At 30.7% G+C, this 12910-nt stretch overlaps 3 protein-coding genes across 3 annotated transcripts in view; 1 reads left to right on the top strand and 2 right to left on the bottom strand.

The window, feature by feature from the left end:
- Calx (sodium/calcium exchanger 3) overlaps positions 1-5742 on the bottom strand; it is a 57227-nt gene extending 51485 nt beyond the window's left edge. The window contains exon 1 of the mRNA XM_015933729.3: positions 4963-5742. The gene's annotated coding sequence lies outside the window, so the exon portion shown is untranslated. The remainder of the gene's footprint in view (positions 1-4962) is intronic.
- Positions 5743-7591: 1849 nt separating this feature from the next.
- On the bottom strand, positions 7592-8545 carry RpS27A (ribosomal protein S27A). The gene is made up of 3 exons (XM_015933823.2): positions 8462-8545; positions 7931-8284; positions 7592-7786 (listed from the first exon to the last, which is right to left on the bottom strand). Exons 2-3 carry the CDS (start codon positions 8249-8251, stop codon positions 7634-7636), a joined length of 474 nt encoding a protein of 157 aa, XP_015789309.1. The 5' UTR covers positions 8252-8284; positions 8462-8545; the 3' UTR covers positions 7592-7633.
- A 281-nt stretch (positions 8546-8826) lies between these two features.
- On the top strand, positions 8827-12517 carry LOC107366238 (A-kinase anchor protein 1, mitochondrial). Its single transcript, XM_015933821.3, has 6 exons — positions 8827-9475; positions 9687-9832; positions 9958-10129; positions 10256-10468; positions 10542-10678; positions 11820-12517. Exons 1-6 carry the CDS (start codon positions 9058-9060, stop codon positions 11889-11891), a joined length of 1158 nt encoding a protein of 385 aa, XP_015789307.1. The 5' UTR covers positions 8827-9057; the 3' UTR covers positions 11892-12517.
- Positions 12518-12910: the final 393 nt, after the last annotated feature.

Raw genomic sequence — 12910 nt, 5'->3', positions numbered from 1 at the left:
CCAAAAGACACTTTCAATTGAAAAATGAACCATTTTCAGTTATTTATATTATCAATCAATCAGTTGCTATTTTGGTTCAGTTATTGCTGAATCTTTCGGTGAAATCTTGTATTCAATTTATCAGGAAAAGTTGCCTTTATTATTGAGGCAAATGGAGTCAACTTGTTTCATTTCCAATCAAATCACCTGTCAATTTGGTGAGTCAATTTGGCTCTTCAGATTGAACAATTTGTAGCAATTATAATTGTAGTTTTTCAGTTGAAATGAAACTCACGGTAAAACTTGTTAACCTTTCAAGTTATCACATTTTGTTTATTGTTTTCTGTCAAAAAAATTATCTCTCATCTGATAATATCATATCGATCCCATCGTAATTGATTTATCATCACAATGTACACATGATATTCAGTTTATAAATAGGTTATTACACTGGGAGTTGAGAAGGAAAAATATCAATCCAAGATTATAATGTATCAACTGGAGTCAAAATGTCCATTTTTATTTCAAGTGAAACTTTAATTTGAATCGAGTTTGCCATTTTTATTGCAATTAATTAAATTTTAATGAAATTGATCAATGATGACACTTTACTGATGAACATTTGAACATTTCTTGCTTTTCATTTCCATTTTGTTTGTAATTTTAAATTTGAGTCAACCTGAAATTTGCAAATCAACTTGGATTACTTTGGTGTATTTTTGCATAAAAATGATGATCACTTCATGATTGAAGTTGAATTTGATTTGAAATAAAGGTTTACATGATTCAATTGCAGTTTACATGAATAACATTTTACACTAAACATTTTTCAATAAACATTGCCATTTAAATTAGTTTCAAAGGTTGATTAACATTTGGCTAATTCATTGAACATCAGTTGAAGTAAAATAAAAGCATTTGGATATTTGGACAATTTTAAAGTTGATTTAAAGATGAACACACAATTTTTTACTTTACATCAAATCAAAGATTCACTTGAATAGACTAAAATCAAAAGTCTGGTCAAAGTTGAAGATTTAATGGATTCAGATGAAAGCTTAATTTTGATCATTAACTAGATTCTGGTAAACATTGGACTGGCATTCTTGGTGGTTGATTATCATCTTGGACCATCTTTAAGTCCAAAAATTATTGTCACTGAATTGATCCAAGGGTTGAGTTTTTTTCTCGAGTTGATTCAGTAAAAGGATTTGCAATTTTAAATCCATAGTTATCAATCTTGTGATGCCCAAGAAGGTAAAACTGGACCCACAAAATGCTGCAAAGGAAGCAAACAGGAAAATTGTGTCTAAAAAGACTAAAAATATCCCTTTCTATCCTTTTTTTGGGTTACTTCATGTTTTTTGCAACCTTTTTTTCACTTTTTGATAAAAAGATGAACCCATTATCCTTTTGGGTCAACTCTTGAAGTATTTTTGCTGTCCTGTTGTTGAGTATAAAACATGTTATCCAATGTCGACTAACATTGATATGATTATTATTATTATCGTCATTGTCATTGTTATTACGATGATTTTGTGTTGTTACCAGAATAGCAATCAAATGAGAATCGTAAACATTTTTTTCTTTCTTGTGATTTGGCTTTACTGGCAAGAGCTTCATAATGATAATGATGGTAAGTTAAACAGCATTGAAGGTTGCAATTGATTCAGTTTATTGATTGAAATCAATTTCTTGAATGTACCAAAATCAGGTTGAAAAAAGATGATGAAAGTGATTCGTTTCTGGTTGCAAATAAAACCAGGAATGAGCAAAAGTAAAACAATACACATTGTGATACACATTCAATTGTGTATAATTATTGAATGACCATCAAAATTTGGTTCATTTTCAGATCATTTCAGCTTTTATAACTCAACAGGGTTACCTTAATGATTATCATCATCATCACTGAGTAAATGTTTCTCAGTGGGAACCTTTCGCTTTATCGTCTTTTTTACTTTAATGTATATTTACATCAATTGGTCCATCTTTTATCTTTCATCTCTTTTTTTTGGTTCCTTTTCTGGTCAATCTTGGCAATTGTTAAGCTTTCACATTCATGGTAAATAATAAACATCATAAATTGTGACATAATATTCCTATTATCATATTATAAGGTTGAAAATGAACAATCATCATGATTACAATTTGTTGACTTGCAGAGTGAATAAATGATAACACTTTCAGTTATTTAAGTTAACACATTTCTGGTCTTTTCAAAACCCATTTGTATTCATCAATTATTATATTTGGTTATATAATAATTATCATCTTCATCCTGAAAGGACAGTATCATTATCATCATCATCATCTTGGTTTTATTATTGACTTGCTCTTCTTCACCCAATAATGTTGGATCAATAAACTTGGATATTTTCTGGTTCATTTCTGGTCACTTTTGGGTTTCAAATTGTCTTTTATTTGTTTGTCAGTACCAATGGTCACAGTTTCAACTAATTATCATTAGAAATGATTTTAAATATTTATTTTACCAAACACATTAATGTTTGAAGTTGAATTGGCAATTTTTTAGGTTTCAATTGGGTTTGGGTTGAAGTTGATTTTTCTGGTTCTCTTGGAAAATCCATTATTTTGGGTCACAAATGCACTTCACAATGGTTAATTAATCACAATCATCTTTGGAAATGTTAATCATCTTTTATCAAAATGTTGCACCGAAAAAAAACTGGTACTCCTTTCAATGGGTTTTTGGACTTAATGTATTATCTGGTTTAAACGTTGTTTTTAAGCTTAGTCGACCATTTTATTCATCTTTTTATACCCTTTTTCACTGTGATAATGTTCAACTTTCAACTGTAAGGCTATCTATTATTTTAATTATCATTTTCTAGGTTAAATTATTTCAATAACCTTAACACTGGTTGGTAATGGGAAGTTGCAAGTAATGAATGTTAAATTGAACTATTACTTTTCATGTGAACACCATTAAATATCATAGATGACTGAATTGTCAAACCAATATTTCATCCAATATCTAATCTGTATGATAATTTAAGTTGAAAAAAAATTGTCATTAACAGACTAATCTGATCAATTTTGTATTTAAAAATTGTGTTCTTTTTGCTCTTCACTGACTTTTCACTTTGACTTTTACAATTTTTGCTAGTCAACTTTCATCATTTTTCATGAGTATTATTAACTCTTTCAATTGAAAAGTTTCAATTGTTGTAAAGATTATTGTTGTTGTTTTGTTATAATGTATTTTTGTATATTATTAATGAGTTAATTAAAACTTACAGTGTAAACAAAGTTTGACCACATAAAAGACTGAATTTAACCTCAAGTGAACTCATGAAAAACATGGAGATATTTTTTTGCTTTTGCTTTCCTTGTTTTTAACTGTCTCTCTATAAATAGGCTTTGGCTTTTATGAATGTTAAACCAAGCATCGACCAAAATAATGATGATGATGATGGTTTATATTAATTAACAACAAGAAAAGTTAATCGATTATTTGATTCCTTTTCAGTTGACCTTACAATTGATTTATTTGGATTCAGTTTTTAAACACAACATTAAAGATCAGATGGTAAACACATTACACAGTAAAATTGAAAATATACAAAATCCAATAGCGAAAGTTATAACTCTTGACTAGTTAGTTGGGTTTAAGATTGACTTTTTCCTCCACAAAATTAACTATTCAAGGTAGACACAAAATGATGAGCTTGAATTTGCTGTTAATCAACATGATTCATGTTTAGAGTAAATTGATTAATAAGATGAAATACAATTGAAAGTAAAAAACATGGATGTAAGTCACGTAAAAAATATACATTTCTTATTAGGAATCAAGATGGAAGCAAAAAAGAAGACAAAGAAACGGTTAGAAAAGACAAAGAGACAAAAAAAGGAGAACACAAAATTATGTTAATCATAAGGTGAAACATTTTGTCATTTCATTTGCTTCTTGTTACCAAATTAAGTAAAGCGGCAGATTGTCTTATCTTTCTGTCTGTCTCTGTCTGTCTCTGTCTTGCATGGGAATATTGTTACCCGTTAACAAAAGATTTTCAATATTAATTGAAAGTATGACAAAGGTTCATCTACAAAACGACAAAAAAAGACTACTTTTGATTCTGTTCTGCTTTTTGAAGCTTCATTTCTTATTCTTCAAAATCATCATCGTAATTTGTATCATCTTCATGTATATCATCATTGACTGTGAATTGGAGGTGAACGATATTCAAAGAAATACCTATCCAGAATATCGATGTTATTGCTCTTATACTATCTGTGCCTTACTACTGTGAATCATTTGCCAATTCAGTGGAAAATGTTTGATCAACATTGTGACTTATTTTCTGGTTTCATTTGGTTCCTTTTTCTTGTTTAACTGGTCCTACAGTTTTTCCTCATTCTAGGTGTACATTAAACTTATAATGGTTAATTATGTCGACTGTCAATTGTTGATAAGTGAATCGACTGTGTTAACTTCATGTGTCCTAATTATTTGACATCGGAACCAATCAATTTTGTGAATTAGAGTCAACAGAAGGAGTAAGTCAACAGGCAATAACTAATCATTTTGCTGTCAAAGATGAATAAAGATGGTTGCACATACAAGTGATCAGTGAACCTTCGATAATTTACAATCCTATTCTGTTTTACTTCATTATTATACTGTGTCAATTAATAAATATACATTTATACAAACAGAAAAGGGTAAGATTATTGAACTCTGCTGTTATTAATTTTCATCCCATAAGTTTCACTTTCGATAATTCAGCTTTTCTCTTTTGATTCTTCTTGTTTCTCTATTGATTACGATTAGATAATGAGTTATTAATTTGGCTATTTGAAACTGCATAAGTAATGAGAAAAGTATCATCAATTACTGTTAGTCACATTAGGCTACATTATGATGTATCATGATTTCATTAATACTTTACAGACCAATTATGGTATAAAAAAATTTTCGTCACTTGTTCAGGTTAACTGAAACTGATCAAGACTTACCGAGGTTTGTTGAGATTGTATCCATTGAGATAGTTTTGGCATATGATGGATCACTAATTTAATTTGATTTCAAATTAATCAAAAAACTTGGATTGATTTGGTATACTTTAGTTTAATTTGATGAAACAAGTAAACTCTCGATGGACAAGTCTACCTTTTAGTAATATGGAAGAGATGATAGTTGAAAACTTGTCTACGTTCACTCAACAATAAACCAGTAAAGATGTAACAATATAAAATGAAAAAAAGGTTGAAATTTAGCACAATTTATCAATTTATTTCATATATTCATCACTAAAGTTGAAAATTAATGTAAATGCATACATTAAACAATGAGCTTTTTGGCGGTAGAACGGAATAGGAACCCAATCTATTATTTGAATGAATACAACGTTTATGCTAGAGTTGATTAAACACAATTGATTTTATAATAACTGTTATCAATAGATGATGATGTTTATAATGATGATGACGATGATGAAAATGATTGATCTGGTTATAAAGGAACGAACGAGCAAACATAAAAGGAAGGAAACCAAAGGAAGTTTGTAGACAAATGTTAATAGTTATATTGATAGATGTTTTTCCCAATTGATCTTTAGTTTAAATGTAAAAAACCTTTACATTCACCTTGATTCACTTTATCATCATAGAAATATAAACATTGATGATGATATTAATCTAAGAATACATGAAATGAACTTAACGTACAAGAGTTTCTCTCATGGTTATGCAATGAAATTAAGTGAATACAAATTTAACCATTGCAAGACTGAGAATGAAACTGAACTTTCAATCGGAAAGAAGGGAATTTCTCATTTTCTATCTTCTTTTTCTCCTTCACTTTCTCTCTTCTCCTCTTCACTATCTCTCTTTCTTGTTCTCTTTCTAATTCAAGAAATACTATGAAAACCATGAGAGATGAATGCGCAAGAATATTGAATCGATTAAGCATGGTTAAGACTTTTGGTACCTTCAATTTTATACTATTTTATCGATTAGTTTATATCAAGTTACCATGACAATTAGAATCTTAATGATGCCTAAACTTAGTATTCTGGTTAGATTGTGAGTAACATATGGAACATACTTGTTCAGTTAATTATCATGTAATTTTATAGCCAATTTTTAAACATAAACATAATTATGTGGGTAAGTTTCAACTCTTTGCAATCACCAGATCTCATTACTACTAACCACAAAAGGGTAATTACGAGTAGAGGAGGTAACTTATTCGGGCAACATAATTAGAAGATGAACAATTAAATAAAAAACAGATTAATCTATTAATGGATCTTTATTAAATTAGATAATTTCGAAGGAACAGTCAATAGCTGTGATAGCAATTGTGATAGCTTTTCTAATAAATCCTGAATAGAGTCGGATGGGTCAACATTTACAGTCAAAGTTTCACCAACGACATTTTTGATGAAAATTTGCATTCTAGATGTAGCTAATGTATTATGATGGTGATTGGGCCACAACGCATACTTGCTAATGATATGTAAGACTGTTCCATTCCTTGAGACTGGAAACGGCGCAATTTTGAATCATCACCATAATAGTAAGGGAATGATGATATTGAATAATTATCTTGAGATTTTAGTTCTAAGATTTTGTTGAAGATGGCGAAAATGACTTGGTTTTGTAATTGATTAAAATATCCTTAGATTCAGATGATTTGGCTTGATTATTTATCTCATGTAAAGGTATTTTTCCACGATCGGGAGTATTACGTTCACTATTATCACTATTTGGTGTGTATTGCACTTTGTTATCCAAAAGTTGGATCGAATCACTTTTTCCCTGAGCTAAATGGAGTAAATTTATGGCAAATTGTGTGGCATTATACGGATTCCAGTCAAGTCCATGAATACGTTGATCATGGGTTGAAATATAGTGTACAGGATTGGAGATTTTCTAGAAAAAAATTATGGATTGAAAATTATTTTTTGCTAGAAAATAAATTGAACTGGCTAAAGAGCTTTGGTAAAATTACTCTTTTATCCTAAATCTGGTGTCCAAATCCAAATCCTAAACAAGGTCTTCGGTGTTCTCTGAGATCCCAAACGTAAACGAAAGTGTCCATGGAACATGATGCCAAAAGGTTTTGATCAAAAGGAGCCCAGTTAAAGGCAGTAACAACTCTACGGTGATCCTTCAACATTATCGGTGATCGACATGACATCAGCTTCGATGTCTTTGTGTTCCGCGGTGACTTTCTCATTACTGCAACGGGTAGACATTTTGATAGATCTGCAATCACAATTTGAACTGGTAGTCAAGAGAGTAAGTTTTGAAATAAGCAGCAAGATATGAATGGAGATATAAATAGAGAGAGGAACTAAATAAATCCAAGGCAAAATTATCAGAAACTTACAAAATAAATATAAAACAAGTGAAAATAATTGAACGCATACCTTTTGAAGATGGAATCAAACAATATTAACAAAGATAAATAACCGATTTAACAATTAAGCCAATTCAAATCATTAGGACCTAAAACTAAAACCAAACAAGAACATTTTTTCTCTAGTTATCTGTTTCATGAAACTCACTCGACTTAAAAAAGCAAATTGAAATTATTTGGGCAACATAATTAGAAATTGAAAAATTGAATAAAAACAGATTAATCTATAAATGGATCTTTATTAAATTATATAGTGTCCATTTATTTGGTTTCTTCAGGTTTATCAAAAACAAATGTTAGACCACATTTTCCGCAATATTGACGATCGAAATGATTAGCCATGAAAACACCAGCTCCACATTCCTCATTAGTACACTCACGTCGTAACCTAGTAATTTTACCATTTTCGTCGACCTGGAGAGGATGAACAAAAGAAAAGAATCAGTAAGTGAAATTAATAGATAAATAGGCAATATGGAATACTATCAGTTTGCGATAAAACGCGACAGTAAAGGCTATTATAAAGGACAGAGTGTCAGTGGAAATAATTGATCTTACCTTATAATATCTAAGGACAGCTAATTTAACCTTCTTTTTCTTATGCTTATTCTTTTTTGGTGTGGTGTAATTCTTCTTTTTCCTTTTCTTGGCACCTCCCGGGAGACCGACCACAAAGTTTACAGTTGAACCCTCTTCAAGGGTTAATTCAGAAATTAGCTGATCTTCATCTAAAATACTTCCACCGAAAATGAGTCGACCATCTTCTTCGAAAGAAACGTCAATTTGTGTAAGCTTTTCTAATAAATCCTGAATAGAGTCGGATGAGTCAACATTTACAGTCAAAGTTTCACCGACGACATTTTTGACGAAAATTTGCATTCTAGATGTATCTAATGCGATCCCGAGATGGACCTAAATAGTAAAGATCACAGTAAGAAAGAGAAAAAGAGATTAAATTCATGCACAAAACAATGTAAGAAATGTACACGGGTAAATGAACCAGGCCAAGGGAACCAAATAAAACCAAGGTAAAATTACCAGAAATATACAAATTGAATACAGAACAAGTGGAAATAATTGAACACATACCTTTTGAAAATGGAATCAAACAATATTAACAAAGATAAATAACCAAATTTAACTACAATTAAGCCAATTCAAATCATTAGGACTTGGATAAAAACCAAACACAAACACTATTAGAGGAAACGGAAATAAGCCGCAACCATGCTCTCTATACAACACACTTATTCTTTTGCCAACCAATCAGGAAAAATGAGGTTTGAACGCCATCTACCAGTCTTTACTTCTACTACTTCTTCTCTTAATCTCACATTTTATAGTAATAAATTGATGAACTAGATGTCACGACGGATTATTGTACCTAAAATTTTTGCCATGCTTGAAGTTTAAATAACAACTTGTTAAAAAACAGGACGAGTTACATGCTTGCTTACCTTTGATGCGGTGTTGTATCTCAACAAATTGTTCTGTGGTCTAAAATAATTTCCCCACGGAATATTTTTTCAACAAACAAGTATTGTTAGGTTAAGTAAAGTAAAGAATTAAATAAAGACAGTGTTGCTTATTAAAAGTACCAAGTACATTATTGTCAATACCTTTTATAAGGAAAACCTAAATTATTAATTTAACATCAACAACCCTTTTTTTAGAGAAGGTGAAATATGACTACTAGACCGAAAGGATCCGAGTCTGAAAGGTCAGACAGTCCATCATCATCGTCATCTTCTACATCATCATTGTCTGCTTCATCTGAGAGTAAGGTTAACGGTGAAATTATTACGAATGGAGATCACAAGGAAAATGGTGAAACCAATAATGTAAAATGTATAGAGAACCCATGTGCTTCTGAAGTCAAATCCGAATGTGATGTATTGGAAGGATCATTTTTTGGTCATTTAAATGGTCATCCTCTCGAAGAGCCTGTTATAATTTATCAATTTGAATTGGCCCAATATTTATGTGGTAGATTAATTGGAAGAAATGGTCATTTTGTTAACCAAATTAAAGAAAAATCTAATGCCAGTGTTATTGTTAATCGTCATCCACTTTCTCCTCTTTATAAAATTTGTAGCATAGAAGGTGAGTAAACAGTTTTCCTTTTCTCTTCATTATTTCCTTTAGATTGCGTGGCTAGTTTTAATCAATGATGCCCTTTCCTAACAACATGTGTTTCAATTTATCGACCGTGGATAACCATTATCAACTTGAATCGTTAATGTTACTGAAACAGTTGTACATTTTGTTGTTACATCTTTTCTTATCCTTTTCTTGTATCATCTTGATCTTTCAGGAACTAGATCTGAAATAAGAAGAGCATTGCGATTAATTCGCTCCAGATTTCCGGTGTATGAGTTTCCTGAAGTTACATTGCAACAGATAAATGTTATCAGTCCATTATTACAAGCTTGCCAAGTCACCGTACCTCAATCTTGTCAGGTAAGTGTTTTCTATCTCAAAATTGTTCTGATTGACTATTGTATTCTATTATTCTGTTTAATCAAACAATTATCCTACTTGTATAGAAAAGTCATTAATTTATTCTTCAATTTTCCTTATAATAGCTCCATCTTCCTGAAGGAGTCTCATGTGATGTGATATTGTCCAACGTGGTTGATGCTGCACATATTTTCGTTAGACAACCAACACATCCAACTTATCCATCGCTTAGTCGACTGGACCAATTCATGAATGCCACTTACTCTGTTGATACCCCTCCTGTTCTCTCTCCTCATCGTATGTTTTTAAGCATTCTATTTATTTATTCGGATACGGAATTTACCTCACCATTCAATTTAATTGACGTAACTAATATTCTCTCTTTCTATATTCTTTTAACACGACATCTTAAACTCGATTCAGCTGGTGATATATGTGCCGTCAACATGTGTAATGCCTGGTATCGGGCAATGGTAGTCAGTTTATTGGATGACATGGAAGTTGAAGTCAAATTTGTTGATTATGGTGGCTATGCTCGTGCACCGATCTCATCTCTCAGGCAAATTAGATATGACTTTATGACTTTGCCTTTCCAAGCCACAGAATGTTATTTAGCAAATGTTAAACCTACTGACGGTAAGTTAAATCATCTGGTGCTTATTCTTGATCAACTAATTGATTGTTCCATACAATTTAATCCTTAAATCAGAAAACCAAGGATGGTCTAAAGAAGCCAACGTTGTTTTTCATGATCTCGCTCAAGGACAAATGTTACAAGCTAAAATTGTTGCTTATGCTGATGATGGTATACCTTTGATCCATTTACACAAAATTCAAGGAGCTTCGGTAGGTTTCATCTCTAAAACAATGCTTTCACCTTAAGCATCATCATCAACATCATCAACAACATTGTCATCATCAAGAACTGTTGAAACAGAACACTTTTATTAGTCTCACTATTTTGTGGTCATTTAAGTTATAATTGTTGCATCTTGTCTCTCCTCGTGTTCACTTTTCTCATCATCTCTCAATCTCTGCATCGTGTTCATTTCTCTTTTTTCTCTTCACTTCTCCATTTTTCTCTTTTTATCTGCTTCATGAAACACACTCGACTTAAAAAAGCAAATTGAAGAAATTATAAGTCTATCCTGCGTTTTCCATCGCTTCAATGAGCTCTTCTTTTTTGCACTTGTGTATATATTTTTCTCATCACTTGCTCACCCATCCTCTCTCTCTTCTCTTCTCTCTTTTTTCACCAAAGACAGATTTTAAGAAGAGTTAGTCAGACTTGAAAAAAGTACAGAGAAAAAAAAGGTCTAAACATGCTCATCATTAGGACTGGTTTGTCTTGCCCTAAGCTAGGTTGACAGCCTTAGCTCAATGAAAACAGAAATCTAGTTGAACAAGTTAGTACAACGTACCTTTATATATAAATGATTGAGCATTTCATCTCTATCTTTCAACTCCATTGGGTGAGCCCATAATATTAGAATATCTTATTTTCTTCCCCCTTTTCTTCTTTTCTCTTTCTCTTTCATCTGCAGCGTTTATTCTCGGCATTTGAAAGCAACTTTTATGTATTCATTAAAAACGTGCTCTTTACCTTTACCTTTCCTTCCTTACCTCAGCTAGCTTCTTGATGATAGTGTTTTTGTAATTTATTTAGCAGCTTAAATGCTTTAAATTTTTATTATTGATTGCCGAAATGATGTTAAAAGTGAACATGATTCAGACTGATCAAGTTTATTAGAATTATTATCAAGCAAATATGCTTGAGGATGTTTACTGAGCCTATTCTATCAATTTATTTTTCAATCTGACGAAGAAACTTAAATTAATAGCTGCTGTGGCAACACTTGACTACTAATTTGATTGTTTCTCTCAAATTCACAGACAAAACTTGTTAATTTAGTGTAAAATTTTTCATTACAATTGATTTTTTTCCTGATTTGACATCTAATTAATAATATTTTACCATTTTTTTCAGAGCGTCTTCATTAATCAAGAATTGGTAAATCGAGGACTTGCTGAATGGATTGAACATCAAATATGGGAATAAATTGCATGGTATCCTGTTATAAAACGAAAAAAATCAAGTGACATTATTAATGATTAAAAGCGAAGACTGTCGATCATCAATCATCATCGTATATTCATATAAAATAGCTTACGAGTTGAAAATCATCCATAACGACACCAATATATAAAAATGTTTCATTTTCAACTTGAATTTAAAATTATTCTTTTTTTGTTTCTCTTTTCTCTTTTTCTTTTCTTTGGTTCATCAACAATCAGACTTTATATTTATCAATTTTGACTAACAATTTACTGTTATGCTTGTTGCCAAAAGTAAATGGCTTAATGATAATCCGTATGAGATAAACCTTTGTTTTTTTGGCTTGGTTAAGCTTCATTTTTCACATCACCATTTTTTTCTTGCTGTTTTGAGATTTGGTTTTAACATAAGTCTAATATTTGATGAAACATTTGGTTATATTTCAATGATAATATGTAAACTTAATAATATTTTAAAAATGTAATAATCAGGGGAAATATTTAATTATTATTTGATTGGAGGAAGCAAAAATTAATCAATCAATGTTACTTGAACGCAACAAAAGAAACCATTGTAAATGTTTGTTCACATTTTATCACAACAATTATAACAATATTTTCTGAATTATATTATTAGATTATTATAATACTCTAGTATTAGATTGAAACTTGATTAAAAAAAACAAGCAAACAGTTAATCAACAATTAGTAAACAATCAATCTGTCTATTATTGTTGTAATAAAAGAAGAGCGCAAACAATAAACAACAAATGATAATCATTTACATAATCTTTTGTCTATTTAAAATTAAATCTGATTAAACTCACTGATTCAATTGTATTTGATCTAATAAACGTAGTTAAATAAACAATTGTTTCTAATATTTACTCATAGTCCTCAATGATGATCACTATTAGTGATGAGAAAAGGTTGAAACAAAAGCTTTTAGTTGCTTAGCAAAAAATGCTGCATTAGCAAGCTACTTCAACCTTTCCAATTCACTCACATGGGTATCATGATCAT

Source organism: Tetranychus urticae, chromosome 2, assembly GCF_039701765.1.
Source record: "Tetranychus urticae isolate SD_2017Ah chromosome 2, NJAU_TeUrti_SD_1.0, whole genome shotgun sequence".
Classification (NCBI taxonomy): domain Eukaryota; kingdom Metazoa; phylum Arthropoda; class Arachnida; order Trombidiformes; family Tetranychidae; genus Tetranychus; species Tetranychus urticae.
The sequence above is the reverse complement of the archived record's forward strand: the minus strand, read 5'-3'. Positions and strand labels throughout refer to the sequence as shown.